This window comes from Scyliorhinus canicula, chromosome 10 (genome assembly GCF_902713615.1).
Source record: "Scyliorhinus canicula chromosome 10, sScyCan1.1, whole genome shotgun sequence".
Classification (NCBI taxonomy): Eukaryota; Metazoa; Chordata; class Chondrichthyes; order Carcharhiniformes; family Scyliorhinidae; genus Scyliorhinus; species Scyliorhinus canicula.
Window position 1 is genome coordinate 17,894,120 of NC_052155.1, and position 16,027 is coordinate 17,910,146.

At 43.6% G+C, this 16,027-nt stretch overlaps 1 protein-coding gene across 4 annotated transcripts in view; it reads right to left on the minus strand.

The window, feature by feature from the left end:
- Window positions 1–6,496: 6,496 nt before the first annotated feature.
- The window catches only part of prelid3a (PRELI domain containing 3A), a 31,974-nt gene continuing 22,443 nt past the window's right edge, over window positions 6,497–16,027 (minus strand). Inside the window, exons 5-8 of one of the 4 annotated variants that reach the window (XR_005462019.1) lie at window positions 14,841–14,943; window positions 8,928–9,010; window positions 7,015–7,165; window positions 6,700–6,823 (exon numbers count right to left, since the gene is read on the minus strand). Coding sequence is in view for 3 of the 4 variants with exons in the window: in XM_038808659.1 (XP_038664587.1) it covers window positions 6,677–6,823; window positions 14,841–14,943 (250 nt within the window). In the remaining variant the exon portion in view is untranslated. Of the gene's footprint in view, window positions 6,824–7,014; window positions 7,166–8,927; window positions 9,011–14,840; window positions 14,944–16,027 lie in introns of all 4 variants that reach the window. The other 3 variants (XM_038808660.1, XM_038808661.1, XM_038808659.1) reach the window with 3 other exon arrangements.

Genomic DNA, 16,027 nt, shown 5'->3' on the forward strand with positions numbered 1-16,027 from the left:
CAGTAGCAATTCTCCGCCCAATCGCCTTTCCTAATTTCTGTTTTTTTAAAAAACATTTTATTGAGGTATTTTTGGTATAGAAACAACAACAATATAGACAATGGACATGAAACCATAAACATAGTGCAAAACCCGTTTACCTTTCGTACAGGTCTCACCCTTATTATTCCTCTACTCTAACCTAAACTACTCCCCCCCCCCCACTCTGCCCCCCGTCTGCTGACGATTAATTTTCCGCAAGGAAGTTGCCACCTCCGGGTGAACCCTAGCAGTGACCCTCTCAAGGCGAACTTAATTTTCTCCATGCAGAGAAAGCTAGCCATGTCCGATAGCGAGGTCTCCGACTTCGGGGGCTTTGAGTCCCTCCATGCCAATAGTATCCGTCTCCGGGCTACCGGGGAAGCAAAGGCCAAAACATCTGCCTCTCTCTCCTCCTGGATTCCCGGATCTTCCGACACCCCAAAAATCGCCACCTTTGAACCCAGCGCCATCCTTGTTTTCAAAATCTTGGACATGACGTCCGCAAACCACTGCCAAAATCCCCGAAGCTTTGGACATGTCCAAAACATATGGACATGGTTCGCCGGTCCTCCCGCACATTTTGCACACTTGTCTTCCACCCCAAAGAATCTGCTCATCCGGGCCACTGTCATGTGATCCCGGTGCACAACCTTAAATTGTATCAGGCTGAACCTGGCACATGTTTGCGGATGCGTATACTCTACTCAACGCACCTGCCCATAAACCATCCTCTATCTCACCTCCCAGCTACTCCTCCCACTTACGCTTCAACTCCTCAGTCTGCGTCTCCTCCGACCCCATAAGCTGCTTATAGATGTCCGAGACGCTCCCCTACCCACCCTCTGGAAATTACCCTATCCTGAATCCCCTTCAGGTAGGAGCGGGAAGGTTGCCACCTGTTTACGAAGGAAGTCCCGCACCATCAGATATCTGAATTTGTTTCCCCTCGCCAGCCCAAACTTTTCCTCCAGCGCCCCCATACTCGGAAAGCTCCCCGCTATGAACACATCCCCATCCTCTCAATCCCTGCTCTCCGCCATACCCAGAACCCCCCATCCATACACCCCGGGGCAAACCTGTGGTTATCACAAATTGGGGCCCAGACCAATGCTTCCACTGGTCCCAAACACTCAGGGTCACCACCACCATGGGGCTGGTGTACCGCGCCAGCGGGAGCAGCAGAGGCGCAGTTACCAATGCCCCCAGACTGGTGTCCTTACAAGAAGCCACCTCCATACGCACCCACGCCGACCCCTCTCCCACCACCCACTTCCTGATCATGGCTATGTTAGCCACCCAGTAATAGTTGTTCAAATTTGGCAGCGCCAGCCCGTCCTCTCCACGGTTCTGCTCGAGCTTTACCTTCCTTACCCACGGGGTCTTGCCCGCCCAGACGAAGCCCGTGATCACCCTGTTGACCCACTTAAAAAAGGACAACGGGATAAAAATAGGGGGCCTTTCCGATTTCGAATGGAGAATCTCACCCCCTATATTTCCCTCAGTCCTTCAAACTTGAGAAACATTTAACCACGGCAAGGTTTTCTTCACCACAAGTAACACTTTGGTTTTGCATTCATCACTCATGGGAATGGCTTCAGAGTAAAAGTTGACGCAATCTATGTTCAAAAAAACTATGATTTAATTATGCTTCAACTTTCAAGGCAACAGGGAATAATTCGTATTGATCAATTCATCAGTGCACAGAATAAAGTTGAGGTGAATTTGCCACAGAAGTGAAAGAGACGGATGTAAAACGCTGAAATTTGCTTTCTCTGCACAGATGAGTCAGAGGAATTTCATCAAAACAGCATTGCGCCATTAGACTGAATTAAAAACAGCTTTGGGTAGAATGGGTAATGTATTACACAATGAAACTCACTCTACTCAACAGCAGCAACCATCTAGGATCCCCATGAGTAATTTTTATTGATTCAATTTGTGAATTTTCTCGTGGAAAGGATTTTAGGGGAAAATCCTGCAGATTTCTGAAATCAGCAAGTTTCACTTAATAGAAAAAAACTTATTTATTTTCTCATTATCTTCATTGACATGACAGATTTCTACATGCTCTGAACCACTGGCTGTTTAATGCAACTGAAAAGATGGTGGCCAGGCCTCCTTTAATCACCCGGGCAGCAAACATTCCCCCGCCATCCCAATTAAGTATGAGGGTGGAAGGAGTTTATGCGGGATTCCCAGCCACCGGACTCAGCTTGTGAATTTGGCTCATTAATGAGCCAATTGACACCTAACCCGGAGTCTACAGCAATTTATTAGCAGCTCAGGGATTAAATGGAGGATACCCAGCTTTCCCTCGGAATACCCCTCAGTGAAATCTGCTGGGCTTGCCAGTGGCCTCCTGGGTTGTACCTCATAATCAGGCACTGTGTCTGACTGGGAAAGGTGAAACCAGGAAGGGTGGGGGCTATTGAAAGCCTTCAACACCAATCTCCCATGGCATCCGCCCTGTAATCCACATCCTGCCTTCACCCACTTTTGGTCTGGGGCCCCACAATGATCCTGGACCTATGGTAAGTGAATTGCCAGCAGTTTCTATCACTTCTGCTGGCATTGGTGGTAATTAGGAGTTACTGGCCTCTGATCGGTCGAGGTGGGTGGGACCTGTATCAGCAGGGACCTCATGCACAGGAAAGGCCTAATGGTGGCTATTTAAGTGCCTGAAGTGTGCTTGATTCCATCAGGCCTCCCCCATGGCACTGACGAAGTTCCCTGTATTGGAGAATAGCAGATAAGAGCATAGGAACAGGAGCTGGCCATTCAGCCCCTCAAGCCTGCTCTACCATTCAATGAGATCATGGCTAATCTGTTTCCTAACTCCCTGGGCGGGATTCTCCAATCCCGGGGCAGAGTGTCCACGCCATGGTAAACGCCGTTGTGTTTTACGACGGCATGAACGGGCCGCTCCCAGTACTATTTCTGGCCCCTACAGGGGGCCAGCACAGCACTGGCACAGGTGCCGAACTGTGCGTTGCGGGATCCGCGCATGCACAGTTGCGCCGGCGCCAACAAGGACATGCGCAGTGGCCTCCTTCAATGCGCCGGCCCCAACGCAACATGATGCAGGACTACAGGGGCCGGCGCGTAGGAAAGGAGGCCCCCAGCCACACAGGCTGGCCCGTCGTTCGGTGGGCCACGATCGCAGGCCAGACCACATCGGAGGCCCCCCCTCCCGGCCACCATCTGATCCTTCCACACCGAGGTCCCGCCAGCCCAGAGCAGGTTAGAACAGCGCCGGTGGGACTCGGCTCTTTTCTTACGGCCGCTTGGCCCATCCGGGCCGGAGAATCGGCGGGCTGGCCGCGTATAGCGGCCCGCGACCAGCGCCGCGCCAGGGCCAATGGCGCCGATTCTCTGCTCTGTGGAGAATCGCGTGCTGACGTCAGGGCGGCGTGGCCCGTTCGTGGGGATTCTCTGTCCCGGCCCAGGGCTGGGAGATTCCTGCCCCATATACCTCCCTTTGGCCCATATCCCTTAATATCTTTGCTTAACAAAAATCACAGATTTAAACTTAACAACTGATCTAACTTCTACTGTTTGTGGGAGAGAGTTCCAAACCTCTACCACCCTTTGAGTGAAGAAGTTCTTCCTGCCATCTCTCCTGAACGGTCTGGCCCCAATTTTTTTACTGTACCCCCCTAGCTTTAGAATCTCCAACCAGTAGAAATAGCTTATCTTTATCTCCCCAGTCTTTCCCTGTTAATATCTTGAATAACTTCAATTAGATCACCCCTTAACCTCTAAATTCCAGCGAAAATAGTTCTAATTTGTGTAATCTCTCCTCGTAACTTAATCCCTGTAATCCAGGTATAATTTTTGTAAACCTACATCCTACATTGCACTCCCTCCGAAGCCAAAATATCCTTCCCAAGTTGTGGTGCCCAGAACGGCTCATAGTGACTCTCAACTGGAGTCTAACCAGGATCTTGTGTCTTTATATTCCAATCCTCTTTATATAAATGCTAGTATTTCATTCATCTTTTTGATTATTTTCTGCACTTCCGGGCATTTAAAGCACCTGAACCCCCAAGTCTTTGGACATCCACTGTACCTAATCTCTTTCCATTTAGAAAATACTCAGCGCGATCCTTTTTTGGCCCTGTCGGAGTAGATGGTTATTATTGTAGGAGTACGTGGTTATTAACATATACAACTTCTGTGGTCAGCAACAGATGTTGTGGAACTAAGGTAAAGAATACGTGAAAAACAACACAAGTTCAGTTACTCAGTAACCGACATCACCAAAAACATAAAAGGTTGTATGTGATTAAGACCTAAACCCTTAGCACTGCTGCCTCACGGTGCTGAGGTCCCAGGTTCGATCCCGGCTCTGGGCCACTGTCCTTGTGGACTTTGTACATTCTTCCCGTGTTTGCGTGGGTTTCGTCCCCACAACCCAAAGATGTGCAGGGTAGGTGGATCGGCCATGCAATTTAGCCCCTTAATTGGAAAAAATTCAGTGGGTACTCTAAATTTAAAAATAAATAAATAAATAATATCATGGCTGATCTTTGACCTCAATTCTACTTTCCCATCTAATCACCTCATACTTTGGATCTCCCTAAAGATTCTTCTCTTACAGTGTAGTTACTAGCATCAAGTAATGTTAATAAATGAGAATATTTCAAAGAAAATATTATTTATTTTTAAGCACATTTCAGTCAGTACTTAAACAAATGCAGCAATGTCCAAAAGACTAAATTATATTAAATACTTTAATTATATAAGAATAAAATAAAATAATTTGGAGAAATGTATGTCAAGTACTTGTTTCGTACAGAACTTGAATGTTGCTCAAAAGAGAGACATGTTGCTGAAGCTTGTTGTCATGCGCTAATCGGGTCAAATGCAAGAATCCCAATAATCAAACTCTCACAACAATTTATACTGTAGGAGAAAAGGGTGCTAAGTGTTTAAAAAATCAACATGGCTTGGCTGAGGCAATACCATGAAGAAGGCAATGGGGAACCAAACACTACCAAAACTCCCAGATAATTAAAAAAAAAAGGTGCAAGGCCTGAACATATTCAAAAGAACAACAAAGAAAATTACAGCACAGGAACAGGCCCTTCGGCCCTCCCAGCCTGCACCGATCCAGATCCTTTATCTAAATTTGTTTGCTGAGACCTGGTTCCTGTGTATGATTGTCTGTTGCTTCTACAAAGTATAAATGAGCCGCATTACAATCTTGACTCACACGGGTTGTTTGGGTAGCTATTACCACACTCTGGACTATTCAGCAAGTTGTCCAATCGCAGAATCACATCTGTTTTGGGTTTTGCAAGCTGGTGGAGTACAGTCTGTAACCTGTACCACATGCTGCTCGATTTGATCACCTAATCATTGGGATGCATGATCCACATAACTGGCATCACACCAGCAGTGAAATTCACACACAATGTTGTTCAATTGTGTGGTAGGCAGAATGCCTTTTGGAGTGATCCTGTTAATGTGGAAAATACCATTTGTGTAGCCCCTGCATAGTGGCAGCCCAAAACAGCATACTTATCCTGTTGTTCAAATTGTTGAGATACTTTGCCTTTCCAGGGTAAGTTTAAGGAGACAAGGCACTTTTTAGGTCCACAAGTGGCAGCCTTTGACCCATCTGCGAGTTTGCACAATACACATTAAATAAGATATTCGGTTGTACTTCCAAAATTGCAAGCGTTTGTCCCAGAGTGCGCGATAAAAAACTTTGCCAACATGGCTCTCTTTTCAACAATATATAAAAGTTGTTAAAATGCCAAGCAATGAGTGCTGGAGAGATTTACAAAGGTAGATTTGCACAATAGTCCTTCAACCCCATTACAATGGGAGCATTGCACCAGACCTGTTTTGACAGCAAGGAAATTATCCAAAATATGACTGACACGTACTTGCCACTCACCCAATTCAACACAGGTCAATTCGAGAATCATTTGTCACATTAGTAGAGTTCACATTGATTAATTCTAACTCAGTCGATGTACTTCATTTGATTTAATCAGAAATTCGTTTGAAACCAAATTTGTGAGAGGTATTAATAACATGCTTCAAGATCTACAGTCTGCAGCACCACTCTCCCTGCTACCACATCTCATCTGGACAGATCTTCCACAAAAAACACATACCTAAATTCCAGCATTAACACGGATTTAAAAAAAGTAATAGAACTTACTGATTAAGGTTACAAGACTATGTAAACATAATTCTGAAATACATACACTTCATTTTGTTGTTTCAATGCCTAAGGCAGTAATGTTATAGCGACTCCACGTTCAAGTATTAGTCCAATGTACTGCATCAAGTGCAAGACAGTGCATGATTCAAGTGTATATTTTTGTCTATTGTCTCCAACTCACTCCACTGTGAGGATATCTTTTGTACCAAGATGATTTATCTATATGGATCTGAAGTTTGACGAGTGAGGGACATTGCAAAAACAGAACTTTTTATAAAGAATGCCAAATACGGCATCCCATATTCACAGGCTTGCCTGCTGATCGTTTTATTTTGAGAAACTGAAAAGATTTGAATGCTGTTTGATACATTGATGGTCAGCATTGTAGCTTATATTTTTCTCTCTGAAAAAAAGACATGAGCTGCATCATAAAATGACACAAAACATAAGTTGCGAAGTGAATCTCCTGAACCAAACTCAAAGGGTGGCACAGTAATAAGCTAACCACAAATCTTTGGCAGCTGCTGTAGCCAATTCTGACTTTATGCTTTCTTGGACAGACACCGCCAATTCTTCATTCTCCACATTTATCTTGTCCAACACCCACTCCATTTCTTTGCAGCCCTGAAAGCAAACATATTAGAAGGGATTAAACGTGAAAGAGGACCAAACGAGCTGGAAGTAAAGGTTCATCATAACCTTTCATTTGAACAAAAATATTCAAATCGTACACTGTTCAAATGATGTGCAGAATATATTAAACATTAAATCTAAATACGCAGCATCTTAAGACAAGAAATTTTGCATCCTCTTACATTTTGCAGACATAATGCAATTCCTGAATCACCCAGTAGATGGAACTTGATTTGCTACTCAAGACATAATTTAAGCAAGTTTGTTACATAATTGCCGGTTCAGAACTGTTGTGTGTCCATTATCTCAAGCAGTCGTATAATATCTGGTATCCTTTAAAGAACACATATGAGAAAATGGGTCATAAATAAGGTGTATTACAATCTAACGTTTGAGAACTGCCCTATCAAAGGGTTACTCAATATAGCACAAATATTTTAAAAATATCATTCACCAATGTAAATTCCACAGAGGCCCAGGTACCATTTTTGTACCCCTGATATATCCAAGACCACAAGAGCATTAGAAAGCTGCAATGGATATCCAATAAACAAAGCAGTTAAAGCACAAGACATCTGAATAAATATTTAAGTAAATTGCGGCTAAAGCTGAGATCCAGGGGACAATTAGTTAACATTCAAAATACTCTTTACAATACTTAGCTCCTGATTTAATTGATTAAAAGAAGCATTTCTCGCGACCTATTGTAGAGGACTCTGGAAGTTGTAAATATAACAGTATTGTTGGGGAAACAAGGGTTGCCATTATAAAATAGGTATTGGACAGGTTTTAGAACAAAATAACACTGGCAAATAATGCTTCCAACATGCATTCACAGAATCATAGGCAAATACACTATGAAAACAAACCACACACAAATAAGTTCAAGGGTAAATGTTAATGCATCAATTTCAATTAAAGGGTAACTAGCAATCAATGGAAATCTTGATTCTATAAATAAATCTACATTATATGGACATGCATTGCTTTCCATCACATGCATAGATAAGTATATTTTATACTTTCCAAAAACCTTGCAAGAGGGTCACCTTGTGGATGGTTAAAAAGTAGTAAAGGCCATTCAGGCCATCTAGCTGGCTCAGTTGACTTTATTACAGATTTACTGCATTTACGCTAAGATAACTTCTTCCATAAATACTCCACAATTCCCAAATTGACCAAAAACATATCTGCCGTTGCCAATCAATTAATCTTAACAAGTCACTTGAGGAAAGCTTTTCTTATACCTGGCAGCGCAGGAACCATTACATTCCAATGAGATGATTAAACATAGTGTAAGCACTGCACATCGTATAGGAGCCAAGTTTCCTTGGCCCTTCTACATGTAACAGTCAGGGTGGGCAAGTAGGCAAAAATATTGGGAAGAATGCAAGCTGGCTACAGGATTTGGGAATGAAGTCCACATTATTTAGTATTTAGTGGCTGGGATCAAAACTGGTCCAACTGCAGATCAAAATGAGATAGTTCTGGCAGATGCTGCAATAGTAATAGAGAGCAAGACGTTCACATTGTCGCATTGAGTGTTTTGGCTCCTCTTCTGTCTCAAGATTAAACTCCGATATCCAAAGCACACAATGAACCCTCCTCAGTTAACAGAAATTATAATTTACCCTGGACCTTTGAGCTGAAGGCTCGAACTGTAATTTTAAAACGTTGAATTTTATATATGCTTCAGTGTTTCATACAGTATAATTACTTGCAAAGTGATTTACACACGACTATTATATTACAAAATCTCTCCGTAATGTGCATATGAAGTCGCTAATGAGACTTGTGAACTGCAGTATTAGACAGCTCAGGACTGGCGGTACCAAAGTTAGCCCAACATAAACTGCACCACCTTTTTAATAACCCATAAGGGACAGATAAGGGACAAACATGCAATGCTTGGAAAAAAATCCATATTGCTGAAAGAAACTCAAAACATTTAACATTTTCAACACACACAGCAAGTTCTAAAGTGGACAAACTTACAAACTAAGCAGGCAACCCATGCTACACAAACCAGAGCACATTCCTTGTAATAAAATGCCATTAGATGGTTAGGTACTTTAATAAATAAATAAATAGTTACCACTGGGGGAGTGCAATATGCAGGAGTGAAAGCTGTTAGCTAACAGCAGAGTTTTGAATTATCCACTCAATAGCATCCCACCCCTAGAGCAACACAGAAGAGGGATATCACACATTTAAGAACAGATACACATTTGAAGCATTTTCACCATATGATTAAACAAATCTGTTTAGGATGACTGAGGGAAAAATACTTGGACCCAAGTAAATTCTCACACAGTGCCTTACGTGCCGAATCCCACTGTTTTTATACACTTAATGCTCATGTAATGTGTTTAATAATTTTTACTTGAAGCAACATTAGTTAGGTCTGTTGCCTGTAGTGGTTTGTACAAGAATATCATCAAGTTGCTCTGTTTCTGGTGCGTTGATAAATTCTAGAAAATGGCAGTCATTATTCCATTTGTAATGACTAAAATTCATACATGTAGAGACTATGATATCGGTGCACATTAACACAACTCTCTGTAAAGTATATTTGTTGAACTAATAGTACTTTTGAGATTATTGGCAATAATATAACACTCAATGTTTAATGTCTTTTTATCAGAGTAAGCAAGTCGGTTTCGAATTATACCGTATTTACCAAACTCTAGCCACGATAATGAGATGGTATTACACACCCATGTAGAAGAACATCAAGGCAGCAGCGAACATTAGAGTTAAATTCATTAGCCGAGTTAATGTTAAGGGCAGATTTTAAGAAAGGTATATTTTTGAGGAGGAGGATTTGGGGTAATTTTAATTGGGGCTTTATAATAGGTGGGGAAAACTGGTGCGGATGACAAAGGAAGTCACACAAATGGACAATGAATATATGCAAGTCCCTCAGATAAAAAGCTTGTTTGTTAAAATGAAACCAAAATGGATAAATAGCGACGTCCAAAAACTAAGCAGCTTTCATGACCTCAATCTGCACACAGCCAGCTCCCACCAATATTAAATGGTGACCAAATAATCTGCACGTGACATTGATCGAGGGATGAATATTGGTCAGGGCATCTGGGATAATTTCCTGCTTACTTCCCTCTCTTTTCAAAGTAGTGCTATCAAGTTAGGTCTTCTAGGTCCTTGTGAGGGGGCAGGCGGGGTTGCAGTTTACAGCTCATCAGAAAGATGTCACCTCGGACAATTCGGCATTTAATCGACACTGCACTGGAGTGTCGGCTTAGATTTTGGTCATCGATTCTCTGGAGTGGAAATCAAAAACTTTATGAAATGAAACAAAATATGGATAAATATAGATGTCAATTGAGGGTAACAAAATCAGATTTTCAAAAGATCAGAAATAACTGATGCTATGTTAGGAGACAGAGTGATAAAGTACTACATAGGGCCAGGCATATCAGGCTGGAGATCCAAGATATAGCCAACATGCTGAACTGTTATAAGGATTAGACTACTGAAGTGTTGCATCATTGGAAGTGCTGTCTTTAAACTGAATCTCCCTATTCCCTCTCAGGTGGATATAAAGGATTCTGGAAATATTTTGACAAAGAGATAGGGAGTTCTCCCTCCTGCCCTAGCCAATATTCATCTTCAAGCAACACCTAACAAAGGTAGATCCTGCCATTTTCACATTGCTATTTGTCAGGTCTTGCTTATGGTTCCTACATTACAACATTGGCTCCATTTCAAAAGTACGTCACTAGCTGGAAAGTAAGAATACAAGACAGACTTGCATTGTTGGTGCTTTTCACGATCTCTGGGCATCTGGGATTTTCATTTCATCTCAAAACGCTTTTCAGCTAATTAAGTAATGATATATTATTAACATGGGCCTCATAGTGAGTATGGTGACCACGGCCATTTTGGATGGCCCTCTAACAAAGGGAAATCCTGTAGTGCAGGAGTACATCCATAGGGTAAGTATGGTTGATCTCATGGTGGGAGGGCGGGCAATTGCCCTCAGAGCCGTGAGAAGGGGAAGGGAACCCGAAGAGGAGACCGAGAGCACAGAGTTTCACTCTTAGGCGGATGACCTGCTCCTCTACATCTCGGACCCGCAAAGCGGCATGGAAGGGATCATGAAGCCCTTGAGGGAGTTTGGAACCTTCTCGGGCTACAAACCCAACCTGAGCAAGAGCAAAATCTTCCCGGTGAACCCAAAAGGGGAAAGGGCAGAGCTGGAGGAAGTACCATTCAAACTAGCCCAAAGCAAATTCCGCTCTCTGGTGATCCAGATTGTTGACGACAGGACATGGATCCACAAGTGGAAGCTGACCAGTCTGGCGGAGGAAGTTAAAAAGGACCTGCAGAGATGGGACCACTCCCGCTCTCCCTGGCGGGTAGGGGACAAACGATCAAAATGAACGTGCTTCCCAGGTCCCTCTTCCTGTTAGATCCATACCGATCTACATCCCCAAGGCCTACTTCAATGCAGTCAACAAAATGATTGTGTGTGTGTGTGTGTGGTGGGGGGGGGGGGGGGGGGGGGGGGCATCTGTGGAAACCACAAGTTCGAACAAGCCAGGCTAGACACCATCTTTAGGAGGTTGAGACAGGACGAGGAGACACTGACCGTTAGGGACTTCTACTCAGGACAGGCTAGCGACCTTCAGCTACCCAACGGCAATGAACTCCAATCCCTACAGTTTAAGAACTTCGAGAGAGACCGAAGTCTTGGCCTTTGCCTCCCTGGTAGCCCGGAGATGGATTTTGTTGGAGTGGAGCTGTGGGTGTGGGTGAGCGATCTGGCCGAGTTCCTTAGGCTGGAGAGAATCAAGTTGGGGGGGGGGGGGGGGGGGGAAATAAAGGGGTTAAAATGGAGGAGGCAGGATGCTTGGAGGGGAACGGAAGGGAGGTTGGGAGTTATTTATTTGTTATGAGATTTCCTGTTTGTTCTTATTCCGGTTTTGCTTGTGTTTAATGTATATACAAATGCCTTACTAAAAATATTTAAAAGAGAATCTTGTGTTTAATTAAAAAAGGCACAATGCATGGACATGCTCCTCCTGCAGTCCTTTAAGGACAGAGCCATGTGTGTCAATCTATGTAGCTTCTGGCATGTGTATGAGACACACTGTGAGCCTGAAAAGAGTCATAGATGTTTACAGCATGGAAACAGGCCCTTCGGCCCAACTTGTCCATGCCGCCCAGTTTTTAACCAATAAGCTAGTCCCAATTACCCGTATTCTATACCCATGTCCAAATGCTTTTTAAAAGACAAAATTGTATCTGCCTCGACTACAGCAGCTCGTTCTAGACACCATGGGCTGGATTCTTCGATTCTGGGGCGATGTCCCCATGCCGGTATGGGAACAGTGGCGTTTTACGCCAGGAAAACTGGTGCAAAATGGCCTCTGATTCCCCGTTTTGCTGGGGGCTAGCAGGACGGCAGCGTAGAGCACCCGCTCTAGCTGCCGATATTCCCCGGAGAACTGTCGGGTCAGCCGTGCTACATGGCGGAATAGTGACCCCCCCCTTAGGTCGGCTCACGTGCCCATGTCCAGCCCCCCATAATGTCCCCCCTGCCTGCAGATCGGCCCTCCCCTGATTGGCAGCACTGGACTGAGTCCGCAGCCACCACACTGAGTTCCCGACGGATGAGACCATGAGAGACCCACGTCGTCAGGGATTCGGCTGGTCCGGGACAGAGCATCGGGGAGGCGGGCCTCACGCACTGTCCTGAGGCCACTGATACGTGGTGCGGCATAGGGAGCGGAGCATCATGAAAACGGTGCCGCCCCCGATTTGGTCAGAAACTTGGGATTCTCCGGCCGTTCGCCAAATGCGATTTTGGCGTCGGCGACTGGAGAATCCAGCCCCATGTCTGGTCGGCTAGTTGGTCTTCCTTCATCATGGTTACCATTCAGGTGATTCCATAATTATTCAAAGGTCGCCAGCAAAGAGCATCACAGTATTTTTTTTTATTACTTTATCAGAATTAAAAGCCAGAGCTCAGTGTGGGCAGGTGCAAACCCCTAATCCAGGTCCTTGCCTGCTCCAAAAAACAATTCAAATTGAATCCAATTCATGGTCCCCACATACCATGAGGGACATACCAGATCCAGGCATTACACCTGACCTTCCGTTCATTTTAGCCAAAAGGCCATATTTCCTCCCAATTCTGGACGGAAACTACAGCACATAATCTCAAGTATTAACTATCCAATGGACTTGAAACCAGTGATTAGCTCAGGCCTGTGCTAGTTTAAGGAACCTTCTTGTGAATTCCCGTCAGACTCTTTTCTTTTTAATTCCTGTTATTCTGGCTGTTATAATTCCTGCCCCTGGGCATTGCTGGGGGCCTAAATATAAATTTTAAAAAACAGTAGCAGGATGTACTCTGAAATCAGTGGTGACATGTCTTGACAGACTTCGCTTGCAACCAATAAAATCCATTGCAACCCCGGGGCTAAGCAGATCATCGATGTGGATTGGTGCTTTTTATTCTGGAACGTCCTGCTTGGTGGCTGTGTGTATTTGGTTTCAATTTTGATTGGAACTGCAGAGCTGAGCAGAATCTTCCCGGATCTCTCTATCAGAAGGGGTGGAATTTCCTTCAGGTAAACAGAGCAGTTAGTGAGCATTCAAAATCTGAAGATACAGCTGGGGAGGGGGAACTTTCCGGTTTCCGGAATCCTCTCCCATTAAAGTTACCAGACCACCTGAAGGCCTCGCAAAAACTGCTGCACTGATATTCTGTTTAACTGAGACAAGATGTTGATGAGTCTGCTGAAGCTGACCACATATCAGAAACTGAGCAGACCTGAAATGCATCTTCCATGGGTACGGCTCAGCTCGACACAAGTTGAAGTGTGTCCCTAGAGGGGATCCCTAGAGGGGATTCCACAGGCTGAGAATCTGGCCTGAGTGGCCCAGCTTGAACCGATGGTTCAACACCTCGCATTCTGATCATCGCCTACAAAGACCTCAACCTCAGCAGCTGAGATCCTCAAATATCTTGAATCCAGTTTAATCCCCGTTATTTTGATCCTTCCCCTTTCCCCCTATTTATGTGGGTGAAGGGTGGGATGGTGTTTGGGGAATAGTAGACCATTGTTCCATTATATGCTCATCTTTTACTCTGGTTAGAAATAAGCAGTTTTATAATGTTTTATTTACAAATCTGGTGCCTGTAACTAGCGAAAGGTATAGTCCCAGATGACCATAGGCTGCTTTCCCCTTTGAAGGGGAGAGCTGACTGGTGGTAGTTTAACCTGAGGGTCCCCACACCTCAGACAAGGGGCCTTCATGAATAACCTCAGCCGATACGGGAATTGAACCCGCACTGCTGGCCTTGTTCTGCATTACAAACCAGCTGTCAGGCCAAGTGAGCTAAAACGGCCACCAGCAGCCAAGGGTCAAAGATCTCAGGAAAATACACAAATTATTGGTTAATTCACTTATGTTGGGACTCCGGGACTGTGGGGCTGAAGCTGACTATACACTGGACCCGGGTGTTGTAATAATAGTAAATGTAAATTAGTACATCAAAATCTTGAAATGTTGTAAGATAAGTCAAGGGGGCTGAATGGTTTCCTCTTATTCCTCTGTTCATAGAGGGCAACTAAAAATGCCAAGTTCAACTTGTCAGATCAGTTATCAAACTTGCCAAAATAACTGATGTATTTAACAAACCATAAAGACTTCAGAATGATGAAAAAAAAAAGTATCTAACACTTTCTTGCTGCTCACTTTGCAATCCCTCATCGATTCCACTGTATATTTATTTCTGCAGCTGAGGTCATCGCTCATGCTGCTGGCACAAAACAACCCGAGTAGGTGCCCGATAACATTTTAGAATGAAGGGGGGGGGGAATTTGAGAGTAATAATTTTAATTAATGACTGTGGTTTCTCATCTATTCCAAGCTTAAAGATTAGAAGCATTTGGATACATTCCCATTCAGAATGGTTTTAGCATTGTGTAGACCAAAAAGATATCAATTGCAAATGAAACTGCACAAATACCTTTCCTGCGTTAGCAGAGATTGTGTTGGCCATCAATCCTTCCAAATAGCTACTTAGGATAACTCCTTTCACTGTGATTATTGCCTCCTGGGTTAAAATGGTCCTAAAATTCAACATATTGTCAGGTGAGCCAATATTTCAATTATATGGTTACAATTATGTCAAAACATTCGCATTTAAATATCGTAGCATAATTAAATCCTTAAATGTTTGAATGTATTAATTATATGCCGTTGGTATTCAAAAATCTAGAATAAAGCTATAATGATTCAACTTTACATACTGCAAGGGCAGCACGGTGACGCAGTGGTTAGCACTGCTACCTCACGGAGCCGAGGTCTCGGGTTCAATCCCAGCCCCGGGTCACTGTCCGTCTGGAGTATGCACATTCGCCCTGTGTCTGTGTGGGTCTCACTCCCACAACCCAAAAATGTGCAGGGCAGATGGATATTCAACACTAAATTACCCTTATTTGGAAAAAAGGAATTCAGTATGCTTTTATAAAAAAAACACTTTACATACTATAGATCTCCCTCGAGTTGTTTTTTCAGGACCATTTGTACTTTGATTCGTCAAAAAGTAGGTATGTCGACTAGCATAAATCTGAATTTGGAGTTTCAACATTTGGTTGCACATCCTCTTCACATGCAGAAGAGAGTAGCATATGGTGCAGAACGTAATAGTCTTTGATACCATAAAAGGATATTACAGAAGTGATTAAAAATATTCAAGTCCTTGTCATGGTGATAAACAGTGCAGTTCAGTTCTGGTAACTTCTCTGTTTTCTCATAACATGGCATCTCAGCAACCTGGACTTCAATGGGCATTTGCTCAATTTAATTGAAAACTTAAATCTGAAGTCACCGTCTCCCATTAAATAAAATACGTTGGCCTGGATTTTGTTTCCAGAACAATTGTGAAGCTAACAGCACTCTCCATTATTGTGAAGAAAATTGAACTGTCACTTCACATGTATAGTTAAACGCAGAACTCTAAAAGTTACATTTGCTCATCCAGGTTGTGTTGTATCAGTAGCTCAACATTGGACTCAGCATTGAAATCTAAATAAGGATGTGAAATTGCAGAAGGGACCCATTAATTATTTACTGCACATAACAGAGAAAGTCAGGGCTGATGCATTTGGGTGCAAGTGGAATTAGTCACAATCACTTCCAAACAACATCTCT